At 36.5% G+C, this 15,627-nt stretch overlaps 2 protein-coding genes across 6 annotated transcripts in view; both read left to right on the plus strand.

Moving 5' to 3' along the window:
* The window catches only part of LOC127452874 (ETS domain-containing transcription factor ERF-like), a 40,056-nt gene extending 36,515 nt beyond the window's left edge, over window positions 1-3,541 (plus strand). Inside the window, exon 6 of the mRNA XM_051718701.1 lies at window positions 988-3,541. Coding sequence (XP_051574661.1) covers window positions 988-1,817 — 830 coding nt within the window. The 3' untranslated portion in view covers window positions 1,818-3,541. The remainder of the gene's footprint in view (window positions 1-987) is intronic.
* A 1,304-nt stretch (window positions 3,542-4,845) lies between these two features.
* Window positions 4,846-15,627, plus strand: part of arhgef1b (Rho guanine nucleotide exchange factor (GEF) 1b) — an 89,188-nt gene continuing 78,406 nt past the window's right edge. For all 5 annotated transcript variants that reach the window (XM_051718654.1, XM_051718655.1, XM_051718659.1 and 2 more), the window contains exon 1: window positions 4,846-5,163. The gene's annotated coding sequence lies outside the window, so the exon portion shown is untranslated. The remainder of the gene's footprint in view (window positions 5,164-15,627) is intronic.

Consider the following 15,627-nt stretch of genomic DNA (forward strand, 5'->3'; position numbering starts at 1 on the left):
GCCTCTCATTTTTACACATGAAAATATTATAATCAAGGAAACTTTTTTGCAGCATTTATAAATCTTGATTTATGTTAATTATTACAGATTTAAATACATTTTTCACAATTTTTTTTATTCATTAACATTTGTTAATGCATTATGAACTAACATGAACAAACAATGAACAATTATATTTTGATAAATTAAAAGAATGTTCCAGGTTCCGTGAAAGCTCAGTTGAAGACATTTGTGGCATAATGTTGATTTCCACAAAAAATTATTTGTATTGTCTCTTATTTATTTAAAAAACATAAAAAATCAGGGATTTAACGGCGTTATGGCGTTTATGGAATTTGGTTTACTGGTTTACTGGCATTACATATGACAACACATTTGCAATATTGGTTATAAATTTACACAGATATGGTTAGTAAGTGTTTTTAAAGCACTGAAATCATGTTAATATGTATATTGGTTATGCCTTCTGGCTATACTTTGGAAACAGTGTGTATTTTATTGTTTCTGGATTCGTCCCATTCACTAAAGTAAATTACTGTAACCACAATTTTTGCTCCTTAAAAAAAAAAAAAAGAAGGAACAAGTTGAAATTCTATTTTGTGATAATCAACAGTATGCCACTGCTGTTGATTTAGCTTAAACCTGGAACATTCCTTTAACATTAACCAAGAAAAAATAAATGCTGTAAAAAGCATTGTTCATTGTTAATTCATGATACCTAATGTATTATTTAATGTTAACGAATAAAACCTTATTGCAAAGTGTTACCATAATGATTTGTATTTCATTCCTCTGTAAACAAAAAACAAGCTTTGTGTAAAATGTAAAAAACAGAAATTTTGAATTAAATATTACATTTTTATGATGTGCTCTCATTCTTTTGGAAGATATGACTTATAATGTCCTTCAAATTCCAGAGGAACCTTAACAACTGATCTTAAACATTAACACTTGTTTCCGTTCCATGTTTGTCAATTTCTCCCACAGGGGCTCCTTGTTACTCTAAACCTCCATCCCTGTTGGGTCCTTATGCGCGGAACCCCTCTTTCGACTACCCCTGGGGCTTCAACCCCTACCTCCCAGGGGCTTTTTCTCTGAATAACTGTCCCAAATTGCCCCCGGGCTCCCTCTACTCCTCACACTTCTACTCCAACCCACTACAGTCCAGCTTGTCTCAGCTACCACACCCCTTCTCCTCGCTCTTACCCCCTGGAAACACCACTGTGGGAGAACGTGCACAAGCAGGAGGAACCAACGGCTCAGCGGGTGGTCAGCCTCCCAGACTCTGCATCCCACCGTACCCAGGGAGCCTGCTAGTGGGGCGGACTGAGCTGGGGAATGGGGTTACAGGTGTAGGCGACCGGGAAAGAGGGGAGACCAACACCGGTGGAGGTCTTGGCCTGGGATTAGGCCTAGGCCTGGGCTTGGGGGGTGTTGGAATGGGAAGTGGCGGAGGAGGCCGCCAGAGCCCTTCAGAGCGGAGAAAGGGTGTAAAGCAGGATCCAGAGTCTGACTCTGAACTGGAGATCACAGACCTGAGCGACTGTAGCTCCGAGAACGAGAACGAGCCGGACTTCTCTCTGGGGAAGGAGTCAGGGCTGGGTGGTCGCTCGCACCTCCTAGAGGTCAAATCTGGGGGCCTCAGGGGAGTCTTGCCCCCTCACTCCTCTCTTCCTCCAGCTGTGTCTCCGCATACCCTCAAAAGCCTGGTGCCCCTGACTCCTCCACCTCCATCCCTACCTCCATCCCTCTCTCCGTTGCTCAGTATGGTTGACCGGCACAGGGAAACAGAGACACTTAAACTTGCTCACAGTTAATATGTTCTGTTGTGTGATTTTTGATGTCTTGCAGATTCTCTCTTTCTCTTTTTCTGTCTCTGTATACCTGCATTTGTGAAATAATGCTGTATATTCTGATTAATTTTTTTCCCCCTTCTGGTGACTCCTCCAAAGCCACTCCTTGCTTGTGCAGCTCCAATATCAGTGAGTCAAATTATCTATGTTGAGACTCTCAATGCAACCTTAGTTTTGTCATTCTGAAATAGTATTGTTCAGAGTAAAAATACAGCACAAAATCAGCCTGTTCAGATTATATTAATTTTTTATTCTAAACATCTAAATAATTTTCATTCTCTCAGCTCTGTTAAGATTAAAGTAGTGAGCTATTTTACTGCCCAGATGGCACAGTAAAGGAATATGCATATCTTTTAGCTCCCACTTTTTGAATTGCACTGCATTCCAGTCCTGCTGAGGTAGGCAGTAAGTTTGTTCTGCTTGATGTACTTCACACACCTTTCCATAAATAATTTATGCTATGAGCTCAGCTGAACAGTGTAACAATGCAAAATGCAATAATGGCAACACTGACAATAATTTTAAAGTGATTCAGATGTGCTGCAATAAAGCACTTTTTGTGTCACATTGAGCTGATTCCAAGGGATTCAGGAAAAATATTGTCAAACATTGCCATCTTGTGGTTATATATATTTTAAAGCCCTCCATAGTTTCTGAAGAGATTTTATTTATTTATTCATTCGATGATTTATTCAGTGTTCATCTCCAGTCCGTTAAAATGTCTTTAAAAAAAACAAAAAAAAAAAAAAAAAAAACAAATGATGAGACTGAATGAGAGACAGTTTCAATACTGCTCATGTCAGTGAATATATAAAGTTTGTATCTATTTCATTGTATATATTTTATTATTGTGTACATTATGTTTAATTACTATTACCATATGGGATAGTTGTATTGGTGTCATTTTTCTCAGTACCTAATTGAAGATTGATATATAAGACAGTGAAATGAATAGTATATGTGTGTAGAGACCCAAAGTTGACAGAGAAAGAGCACTTGTTTCTCAGATTGCTCTTAAAGATGGAGTTTCAACAGGGAAGTGTGCAAATTTGTTTCTGCTCCCTCTAATTGTGCCCTGTGGTAATTTTCTCAGATACTTCATGATGGCCCTTCTGGACTGAGTTATGCTGCTAGCCTAATTTTTCAATAATTCATTCACCTAGTGAGCTGTACTACAATTAATTAAGTGTGAAAAATATTGGGTGCAACACATTTTAAGAAATCTGTTATTTTTTTTCAACCAGTGTTCATTCTAATGTTTATTACGTTTGATATTAAAGAATGAATATCCATTTAGTTACATATTTGTATGTAAAGAAAATAGGAGCAGAATGACACATGTGAATGAATAGATTTCCCCTTTAAAACAATTCAGACAGGTTGGGAATAGGGCTAGCCCAGCAAAGAGCAAAAGAGATTTTACTGAGCAGTGCCAACAATATCCTTACATATTTATCTCAATCTTAGATAAGAACTTTAAAAATGAAGAGTTACATGACAGGTGACCTTTGACTTGCCTGTACTAAAGGAAATTGCAGCTGTACATAGACATTGTGTATTTGTGTGTACACATTGAAAAAAAAAAAAATTTTACCATGCAGTAAAGCTTTTTGTTATATTGTGAAATTTAAAACAGAAAGGATGAGTAGAACAAACAATGAGCAAAGAGTAATATCTTCAAGAGCAATAAAAATTATTCTGGAGATTTGATTGTAAGTGTATTAATTTTTCTCTGGTGTTCTATATATCATTTTATTCAAAATACATCCCACCTTAAAGAAGTGCTAACAAACTTTGATCTTTTCTGCCTGTGCACTCAAAAAAGTTAGTTTAAGATTTAGGGTAAAACGGGGCTAAATGCACACACATTAATCTCCATTGTGATTGGATCAGTCAATGTGAGCCCACTTTAAACATTTTTAATAACAAATTAAATTTAATCACAAATAATCCTACTATCCTTTCACTCATTGGACAATTATTGAAAGACTTTTGATTTAATCACCTTGAACAAAACTGAAAATAAATAAATAAATAAATAAATGTCTTCAAATTAATAATATTTTCAGTGATTCTCATTAGCTATATAAATGTAAAACTTTTTAAAAACTATTATCAAAATCAACTTTTAGACATTGCATGCAATGATCTCATGGATCAGGAAAAATGTGCAGTGCATAGTGACAAACAGGTGTTTATGAAAGTGCTGTGGTAGTTTTTGTTGCTATTTAGTGTTTTGGGAGAAAATCAAATCAAATGTGCCTTTTACACCGCAGAGCCTTTAGCCCAGTTGTACCCTACGCATTTTAATTCCATAACAAAAATACCATCAAATGGAATTGAGTAATCTTAACGAAATAAATTGTAAAAAACTAAATATTTTAAGTTTTATTCATTTAATTTGGTAAAAAATGTACACAGCTCAATTCGATGAGATTTTGTTATGAAACTGAAATGCGTAAATCTTAAAAAAAAAAAAAAAAAAAGAAAAAAGAAAAAAAGAAAAAAAAAAGGCTAAAATATTTTTTGAGTGTGTAAAAAACGTTCACAAGGCGAACAGCGGTCAGGTATCGACACATTCTCTATAATTTTTTTCAGTGTAACATTTCTTCAGAGTATCGAGTACGTGGACATTTTCATCTTAATTTGCAGAACTAGAAAAATGGAAAATGCATAAGATGACCAAACAAACAACAACTGAAGGCTTGTCCTATTTCCTGCGCAAACAGCAATGCGTGCACTGTGTATTGCAGAGAATAACATACAAAATGCAGGCTATGATGGCATCAACTATATTGAGTTTTACAGAAGTTACACGTCTACCATGCACGAACTAACTTGGCATGGGCACATTTATAAGTCGTGGACATGGTAATGCAATAGGCAGCCGATAGCCTTACTGCCCCTAAACACCGATAAACACTGAACATGGAGGGGAACAAATTTAGTGTAACACTGCGCGGAAATACACGTGCATACCCTACATGACATATTTCGGCCTCTGGTGGTCGCAAGTCATACAGGAAAAGGCAGGGGACGGCGAAAAGTTACGTTTCAAACTCAAAATACACTTAGACTACTTCAGTCGAGTACATTCGGAGATCACTGTACGCTATTTCGCCATTACTTTAATCATCAGTCACTCGTTGAGAATTATACAGTCCTGCTTTTGTATCCGCTGTCAAACACGGCGCGCTTGAAACTGTCTCCACTTCCGCGTGCAATGTTTTTTTCCAACGACCTACGAAACGATTACTTTAGATCAGGAAGCCTTCATGGGCGCTTGTCCCTTCACCTCACCTTTTAGAAGGTAAGTTGTAAGCTTAACCGTCTCGATAACGAGAAAAGACACTGCAGGTCTGTTATGATTTTTAGTCTTTTTTTTTTAAACGCAATTATGTGTTTTGTCATTTCAGGGAGCGTTCGCGTGCATGGTTAGCATGATCCGCGAGCGATCCGACCAGTTTTCGCTCAGCGAGCGGAATGTTGTGTTTGGCTTCACTGTAACGTTTGCCAGCATTCCCATTATTTCAGTCGACCCGCGCCCCTATTTTCATCGATCATATCTGAATTTCGCTTCTGCGCTCAATTCAGATGTTCTGTATAAGCAAATGAGCAGCTCTCTGACAGCTTAACCATTTTAGATAAATGTGTCGAACAGTGAAAAGGGCTGTATACGGTCCTCGAGCAATGTAAACACAACCGTCGTTTGCTTTCTTACCTGTTGTTATTTCACCGGAAGCCTTTGATCATCAGTGACACGTCATTAGCTATAGACTATAATTAATTACTTTATACATTAATAATAAGCTGTTTATGTAAAATGTAGCTCTGTTTTGCCTGACAGGTAACCTCAAAGTCTGCTCTTAAAGGGATAGTAGTTAAGGAAAATTCTCACATCATTTATTCACACTCATGCCATCCCAGATGTGAATGACTTTCTTCTGCAGAACACAAATGAAAATTTTTAAAAGAATATATCAGCTGTGTAGGTCCATACAATGCAAGTGATTGATGACCAGAACTTTGAAGCTCCAGAAAGCACATAAATGCAGCATACAAATACAACTCCAGTGGTGAAATCCATGTCTTCTGAAGCGATCCATTTGATTTTGGGTGAGAACAGACCAAAATATAACTCGTTTTTCACTATAAATCTAGACATCTGCAGTTTCCTCGATGATCATGATTTCAAGCTCGATTACACTTCCTATAGCGCCATCTAGCTCTCTGCCTATGCGTCAAGCAGGAATTGTGATCGAGCTTGAAATCATGATTTGATTTATAGTTAAAAATTTGTTACATTTGGTCTGTTGTTCTCAACCTAAATCGATTGGATTGCTTTAGAAGACATGGATTTAACCACTGGAGTCGTACTTTTATGCTGACTTTATGTGCTTTTTTTTGAGCTTCAAAGTTCTGGTCACCATTCACTTGCATTGTATGGACCTAAAGAGCTGAGATATTCTTCTAAAAATCTTCATTTGTGTTCAGCAGAAGAAAGAAAGTCATACACAATGGGTTTGCATGAGGGTGAGAAATTTATGAGAGTTTATGAGAATTTTATTTTTAACTGACCTTTATTAACCTTTAACTGTACGTCTTTGTCCATAAATGAAGTACAGTTTTAACTTCAGGCTCAGCTGTGTATCTTTGCAGTAGTTATATAAGCGAATCATGTCAAGGTAAATTGATGCAGTCCATTGTTTACATTTTATGTTTGGTTTCCAGGTAATTTGTTGTGTAGAAAACCACTGTAGGCCATTACATTTTTGGGTGAGGAGCACTTAAGAAGCATCGTTAGTCTTGATGTAGTTCTTAGCTACGACCATCTGACAGCTAGAGTGAACTGGGATTAGATTAGTTTAACCTTCATGGATTTAGCTTTGTTCATATTTATTGGATCCATCTGAATAGAAATTGCAGTCATCCGTTAACCTGCCTGTACTACAAATACAACAACACTAGTGTTGTGTGAAAGCTAAACATTCTGATTGCTTGTGTACTTCATAGTGTAGCAATTTGGAAATTCAGACCATCTTTTGTATTATTGAGCCACGGTTGTTAGTGCACTCTTGTTTGGACTCCAACATGACTTCACATGGGAAGTCAGCATGCTGTTCTGGTACCCTAGGATCGGCAACAGTATGCCAACTCACTGACATGCCCTACCTCCAATCGGACATATTTGGAACAACTCAACAACAAATACTTTCCCTCGTTGCACGACTGTTAGCGCGTTTCGTCAGTTGCATGGGAGACCACAGTTCAATCCCCATTCAAACAAGGAAGTAATCATGTTTGTATAAACAATCAAGAGCATGATAAGGAGGTTGTATTTTTATCCCTAACATTGCATTTTGCCTCTACTAATGGTTATGGTTAGATTTGGGTTTTGGTTGGGGATAGATTCAATAAAATAAATATTTCTCTTCACTGTTTTACACCCTGTTCAGTTGAAAACAATTATTTTTACAACTGGCTTCTGGCGACCTCTCCTGGATATAAATGGATGTCACACATGCTCTGAAACACTTACCGCTTTAGCCTCTGTAGGCAGTGTTTTCAAATTCGGTCAACATATACCAATTTCGGCCAAAGAAAAATCGGCACACACTTGACAAATTTTATGTGAGATCAGGCTGAGTACTCAGCATTCCAATTAGAGTGAAAATTGCCTGAAACCGGTGTCAATGGAAAGTATTTTCAAAACTGCCAGAATTTGTAATCCTTTAAAAGGTCTTTATTGTGGAGATTAATCTTGAATGTTGTAAGACCGACACCTGTATTGCACAAACAAAAGCATTATTATACTTGGAGCAGTTTGTGGTATTACGATACTGAAGAACATAATGTGGGAAAAAAAGGAAGACGATACAAAGTCACTGAGACGCAAACAGGTTTATGTCAACAAAACAGAGCTTCAGTCCTTTATGGCGTTGGGTGGTTAAGCCCATTCATAAAGAGATTCATAATTACTGTAGTGCTGTGGAAAAGCTGAAATGATTAGCCTGTCACGTAATTCAGTTGGATCAGCTGTGAGGTCCAAACCCGTTCGCATTAAGAATCTCAATGCAAGTATGCAAATATACACAAATCCTAGATTTGGATCTTTAATGTATATACGATGTGATCCAGCGAGTCATTTCAGCTGTTTAGATTAGTTAGCTTTGTCTTCAGATTTGTCATAGAGGTGGATAATAACTGAAGCAATGGAGGTGCCTTACCACTTCCTCTTCCTGTTCTGACATCACTTAATTCTCTCTCTTACACACATACATACATGTTGGTGCGGCTATCCTTATGAGGACTCTACATAGACATAATGATTTTTATACTGTTTGAACTATAGATTCTATCGCCTACCCCTACCCCATAACCTAACCTTCACAAAAAACATTCCGTAGTTTTACATTTTCAAAAAAACATGGTTTAGTATGTTTTTTTAAGTGATCTGATTTATGGGGACACTACAAATGTCCTCATAAACCACATTTATAGCATAATACCCTTGTAATTGCCAGTTTGTAACCAAAAAAAAATAATTCCTCGTAAACCACCCAAACTCACACACACACACACACACACACACACACACACACACACACACAAAGCCAAGTACAATCTTGTCCAGACCAAAGCTGTTGAGTAGGGCTGTATACAGTATACTACAGTATATTCGCTTAAAATTCCCTTATTTGGGCATTAAAATTTTATTGGAATTTGAATGCCCAATAATCGTGGTTGTCTCAAATAACTGCGGTTAGATCAAATAACCGCAATCAGATGGTTATTTAATAATCGCGACAGGCTTACTACTGAGTCTTTCTTTTGAAGGAATGCAGGCTATTTCATTTTTTCTCTCTGTGCATCTTTTTCTTTTAAACATTGTGTGGTTTTATTGTAGATAGTGAGTTCTATGTGTTTGCTCCTTAACCCTTCTATTGTCTTAGGGTCATTTTTGACCTGACAGGTAAAGAATACATTATAAATATCACATAGTTTTTAGTACTGGAACCAAATGTTGTGACTTTGTCAAGACCATCAAAAGAAACAAAATAAAAAATAACATGTATTTTTGTACATAATTGTGAAGAAAAAAATATTTAAAACCAATTGTGCCTTCTATTGTCTTAACGGGTCAATTTTGACCCGTATGGGAAAACACAGTTGTGACCTTTCACCTTCTGAATTTCTGGATGTTATGCAGCTTTAAATCGTTTTTTTTATACAGTTGAAGTCAGAAGTTTACATACACCGTAGCCAAATGCATTTAAATTCCTGACATTTAATCGTAGAAAACATTCCCTGTCTTAGGTCAGTTAGGATCACTACTTTATTTTAAGAATGTGAAATGTCAGAATAATAGTAGAGAGAATTATTTATTTCAGCTTTTATTTCTTTCATCACATTCCCAGTGGGTCAGAAGTTTTCATACAATTTGTTAGTATTTGGTAGCATTGCCTTTAAATTGTTTAACTTGGGTCAAACATTTTGGGTAGCCTTACACAAGCTTCTCACAATAAGTTGCTGGAATTTTGGCCCATTTCTTCAGACAGAACTGGTGTAACTGAGTCTGGTTTGCAGGCCTCCTTGCTCGCACACGCTTTTTCAGTTCTGCCCACATATTTTCTATCGGATTGAGGTCAGGGCTTTGTGATGGCCACTCCAGTACCTTGACTTTGTTGTCCTTAAGCCATTTTGCCACAACTTCGGAGGTATGCTTGGGGGTCATTGTACATTTGGAAGACCCATTTGTGACTGATGTCTTGAGATGTTGCTTCAATATGTCTACATGATTTTCCTTCCTCATGATGCCATCTATTTTGTGAAGTGCACCAGTCCCTCCTGCAGCAAAGCACCCCCACAACATGATTCTGTCACCCCCATGCTTCACGGTTGGGATGGTGTTCTTCGGCTCGCAAGCCACACCCTTTTTCCTCCAAATATAACGATGGTCTTTATGGCCAAAAAGTTCAATTTTTGTTTCATCAGACTAGAGGACATTTCTCCAAAAAGTAAGATCTTTGCCCCCATGTGCACTTGCAAACTGTAGTCTGGATTTTTAATGGCAGTGGCAGTGGCTTCTTCTTTGCTGAGCAGACTTTCAGGTTATGTCGATATAGGACTGGTTTTACTGTGGATATAGATACTTGTCTACCTGTTTCCTCCAGCATCTTCACAAGGTCCTTTGCTGTTGTTCTGTGATTGATTTGCACTTTTCACACCAAACTACTTTCATCTCTAGGAGACAGAATGAGTCTCCTCCCTGAGAGATATAATGGTTGCGTGGTCCCAAGGTGTTTATACTTGCTTACTATTGTTTGTACAGATGAACGTGGTAACTTCAGGCGTTTGGTTGATTTCTTTTTTCCCATGATGTCAAGCAAAAAGGCACCTCCAATTGACTCCAATTAGCATATCAGTAGCTAATTGACTAACTGCCTAAAGGCTTGACATCATTTTCTGGAATATTCCAAGCTGCTTAAAGGCACAGTTAACTTAGTGTATGTAAACTTCTGACCCATTGGAATTGTGATGTACTCAATTAAAAGTGAAACAATCTGTCTGTAAACAAATTACTCGTGTCATGCACGAAGTAGATGTCCTAAACGACTTGCCAAAACTATAGTTTGCTAATATGAAATCTGTGGAGTGGTTAAAAAAATGAGTTTTAATGACTTCAACCTAAGTGTATGTAAACTTATGACTTCAACTGTATATAAATCAAATTTGACCCAAAAATATTTCACATTTTCTCAAATTTAGCCCCTAGCCCCATACTGTTCTCTTGCTTCCCCACCTGTTTCACTAGGTACTACATCTTTCCCACAAATTGTATTCTTTTCTCTAAAACGGGGTTTGTACACGCATGCACATGTCCACACTAGGGCTGGGCGATATGACGGTGTAATTGGATATCGACGATGTCTTACAAAGATGCCGATTCCGAATAGACATGATCGACAATATCGGGAAATGGCAAAACCATGGATCTGGGAAGTCGCCAGATATATTAAACAGTGACCAGAGTGTGAAACTAGCACCCGCCAAATGGGATGAGGGAGGCTGAATCTTGTTTACAAGCTCCTAGTCCAAATGTATTTCATGCACTGGTCATTTTGCTCATCTACCCACAACAGGCGGGCGACCTGCTGCAAGACGTCTCGGAGTGACATGCACTTGAAAAAAACACACTTTGTTATATTTTTAAGAACAGACAAAAGAAAAGCCATAAATAGCTATGTTTCCATCAATGCTTTTTTTATGCGCATTTTAGGATATTGCATAAAAGCTGCTGGATGGAAACACCAAGATGCGAATAACATCTCCAAAATGCGCATGGAAGACTTATATGCTCGCTTGTGGTGGTTACATTTTTTATTCGATAAGAAGAAATGCGGATAAACTATGAGGGAAACACATTTACCGAATAAACTCCTATTGAATTCAACAGGAATACAAGATGCACATCTAAAAATAATGCGACTAAATAATTCATTCATAACTGGATACACCAGTGGACCAATCATCGCAACTGATTTGTTGCCCTGGTCATTCTGAAATACCGGTTTCCTAAAAATCCAAAGCCTACATAGAGTTTGCAGAGCAAATAAGTTAAACACAAACTTGCACTTTTTCCCGAAGAGCAGGTTTATTGATTCTTTTAAAGAATATCTTAAAGATCCACACCACAAAGTCATGATGGAGGAACGCACACACACACACATAGTGCTCCCAGATTTTTCATTTCCATTTCCAGTCATGAATCGAGTTATTAAAGTGTTTTGTCTGCGCATCCGAAACCGTGAGTATTTTATTAATAAAAAGAGTCACACAGTCGCTACAATTTCCCCGGAAGTGATGATTTTGTTCTTTTGAATGCAAGGGAAGGAAACGTGGCTTTATCCACACATTGTTTTTGCGATATTTTGATTTTTTTGCATAAATCAAATTCACAACTTGGAGGGAAACTTTATTTCCACATGGGTAACTGCATTGTAACAAAACTCTGCAGGTTCAGTAGCCTAATATATATCTTTGTATTAAAGAAACAAAGACGAAAGTGATTAAATCATAAAGTAATACAAGACACGTTCACCTTGAACCTAAAATTGAGTTCTATTTCATTTTCTTCAGTCAGCATTAACTGTATTATCAAAACACAATACAAACACATTCGATAAGAACACACATTTGGCAGCATTATTTTGGGAACACATGGGAATTTATTAGGCTTATTTATTTTGATTATTATTGTCTTTACATTTATACTTGTCTTTAATTCTTTATCTGTAGACTATTAGACATTTTCCATCTGTTGTGTTGGATGCTTGCATGATGGCAAATGGAGACGTTAGAAACGGTAAATGTTTGGATTTGGGGAGGTGGTTAAATAAGATTTTTTTTATCACTTTGTTATTTTAATGCTGTTTTTGTTTAGTTTAAAATGCAATTTGAATTTAGAAATGTCTTTTGAAGTTTTTGTGTTTCAATAAATTAATACATTTTTTAAAGCAAAATCAATAAAGCAAAAAAATTCACCGATTTTAGGCAGGTGGGTTGACGATGTAATCGGATATCATGATATTTTTTAAGGTAAATTAGGTACAATGGGGATAAAGCCCCCCCCCTCCTCCATTGCAGGGTTCCAGACTGCGACTAAAATGACAAAAATAATTGATTGTGACAATTGAAAATCTATTGGCGACAGTTGGGTTGTGTGCTTTCATATGCTGTTTAATCAGATATCATCTTGTGAGTTATTGAATACATCTGTAGAGCGTGCACCAGTGTGTCTCATGCTTCACCCGTTCTGTTGTGGTGACGACTAGCTTGCTGCACAGCACACAACAACAAACCAGTGTGAGAGAGTCATGAACAAATTACTCTTGAACCAGGTCTTTTTCAGGAATCACCTGAAAAGAACTGAGGGTTTGAACTCGAGCTCAGATTAGCAGTTTGAATCAGATTCACTTTCACAGCAAATCAGCTGTCAGTGAGCTCACAACTGGGAGTGCAGACATTTCAATATAAGAGTCCCATGTGCGTTTCGGGCTTCTTTATATATAAAAGTCCCGTTTTGTGTACCACTTTTTTTCTTCTTCCGGTAATTATTGATTAGGATTGGAGTAGCACAATAAACTTCATCTGGGATTTCGTTCAATTTGCACTCTTGTTGTCTCTGTGTCTGGGCCATCCGGTAACAGTAAAGAAAGACTAAGGCAATATTTTAAAACAAATATATATATAATATACAGTACTGTGCAAAAGTCTTAGGCACATAAGATGTTTCACAAAAACATTTGTCTTAAGATGGTTATTTATATCTTCAGCTTTAGTGTGTCAATAGGAAATATAAATGTTAGACTCCCAAACATTTATTTTGCAAATAGAAAAGATTAGAATAGAATAACAGGGAGCCCTGCAACATATGGCATGGTCCCCACAGAGCCCCCCACTGAATACGAGTCACTCTGGGATTACAAAAAGAGACATAAGCAATTGAGACAGCCTAAATAGATAGAAGAACTGTTGCAAATTCTCCAAGAAGCTTGGAACATCCTATCTGCCAACAACCAAGACAAACTGTGTCAAGGTGTACCTAGGAGAATTGGTGCTGTTTTAAAGGCACCAAATATTGATTTAGCTTTTTTTATGTTTACTGCACTTTGTATGACATTAATTGATAAATGAAAACTATTTATGGCTTTATTTTTGATATATGTGTGTATGTATGTATGTGTGTGTGTAATATATATATATATATATATATATATATATATATATCTCAAGCTTTTGACACTTAGGAGAGTTGAGGGACTTGTACACAACTATTACACAAGGTGCAAACATTCATTGATGACAACACACTACTATATGCATACTATATATTATATAATTATCTGTAATGTAGATTCTGAAGGGATGAAAGGAATGGATTAATTCCAATGGACGTGAATTGTTTGCCCATTGTAAATTCTGGAAAAGGCAAAAGAGATTAATTTATGATATAGACGTACTAAATTCTAACACTAAAATATACACTGTTGATTTGGTTTTCTACAGGCAGAATAAATCAAAAATGTTTGTAATATAGTTGAGATAATATAAAATGTCCAAAGTGTTAGAAATTAATATAAAGTGAGACATCCTTTGCTAATTCTTTTAAAATTATGTTAATTCATTAATATTCAGAATGTAGCCCTTTTTTGCCCACTCATTACACACTTTGGGACCACAACAAAACAGATTTTCATTTATGGGGATCTTTAGTGGCGTTGTACAATAATCAAGAATTTATGCATTTTGAATGGTTTTCGATACGGGTCAAAAATTATCCGAAGGACAAATGGAGGGTGCAGTTTCTTAAAGGTGCACTCAGTTACTTTTTGTTTGTGTCATCTTGGACTTAGTGGTATGGATGCAGCATCATTCAAAATCAATAGTTTTCAGTTACAGATGCCATTGTAGAAATTCACTATTCACAATCCGCCATGATTATTTTAATCCAAGAGTGAAAGTGTCCAATAACAAGACGGTTACTGAGATTAATCGAATAGTATTCTGCTGGTCATGTGATTCTAAAATGGCAGCCCCCATGAGGGCGCCCCTTCCCTATGTAGAATAAAATATCTTTTATAAGGTTACTGATATGACTAGAGTCCTAATCTCATGTGAGCGATCATAATTTTATACATATGTTTCAAAATTACAATTCATTTCTTTAGGAGTAAAACATTTTTAATGGGGAAAAAAATAACTGAGTGCATCTTTAAGACAATAGGAGGATTAAAGTGATTGTTCACCCAAAATTTAGAATTCACTCATTTACTCACCCTCATGCCAACCCAGATGTGTATAACTTTCTTTCTTCTGCAGAACACAAATTAAAAATTTTAGAAGAATATTTGGTAACACTTTACAGTAAGGTTCCATTTGTTAACATTAGTTAACAACATTAATTGAAACCTACAGAGCTGAAATATTCTTCGAAAAAAAATTTTGTTCTGCAGAAGAAAGTCATACACATCTGGGATGACATGATGGTGTGTAAATGATGAGAGAATTTTCATTTTTGGGTGAACTATTCCTTTAAAGGTAGAATACTGTAGATCACTAGCCAGTAGGAAATATAGCATGATGCAAATGTGAAGTTATTATTTTCTATTAAAATGTTTCATACAGTAAAAGGGCTGGGTATTGATACAGATTTCCTGATTCAATTCCGATTCACAAGCTCTCGATTCGATTTGATTCCGTTTCAAATCGATTCTGATTCATTTGGGTATTTTTCAGATATAATTGTAGAGGGTTACACATAGTTTAAAAAAAATCAATCTTTGGATTTAAGAATCGACATTGAGATTGTTTAATTGAAGATTATGGTTAATCGCAAAATCTATATTTTTACTTCGCCCTATAGACAGTTATATGGAAAAAGTGCATGGTGATGTAAATTGTGCAAATTGCAAATTTATATACCCACCACAAGTTCCATCCTATTAATTTTTGGTTCTTTCCAAATGGGTGAAATGAGTCAGACTTCAAATAAAGTTTGTGTTTGTGCATGGATGCCCATGTCTGTAAATCAGGTAAGAAAATGGAACACACTCCAGGATTTTCCAGTAGCAGAAGAATAAAGAGCTGCTCTTCAGCAGGAGTGGTACATTGTTTTTGTTGTATGCAGGTATAAATGAGCTGATTGGGTTTTCTGGTCAGTTGAGTTCCTTTATATACAGTAGCTACTGAAATAAAATGAGCATGACATTCA

Source organism: Myxocyprinus asiaticus, chromosome 15 (assembly GCF_019703515.2).
Source record: "Myxocyprinus asiaticus isolate MX2 ecotype Aquarium Trade chromosome 15, UBuf_Myxa_2, whole genome shotgun sequence".
Taxonomy (NCBI): Eukaryota; Metazoa; Chordata; class Actinopteri; order Cypriniformes; family Catostomidae; genus Myxocyprinus; species Myxocyprinus asiaticus.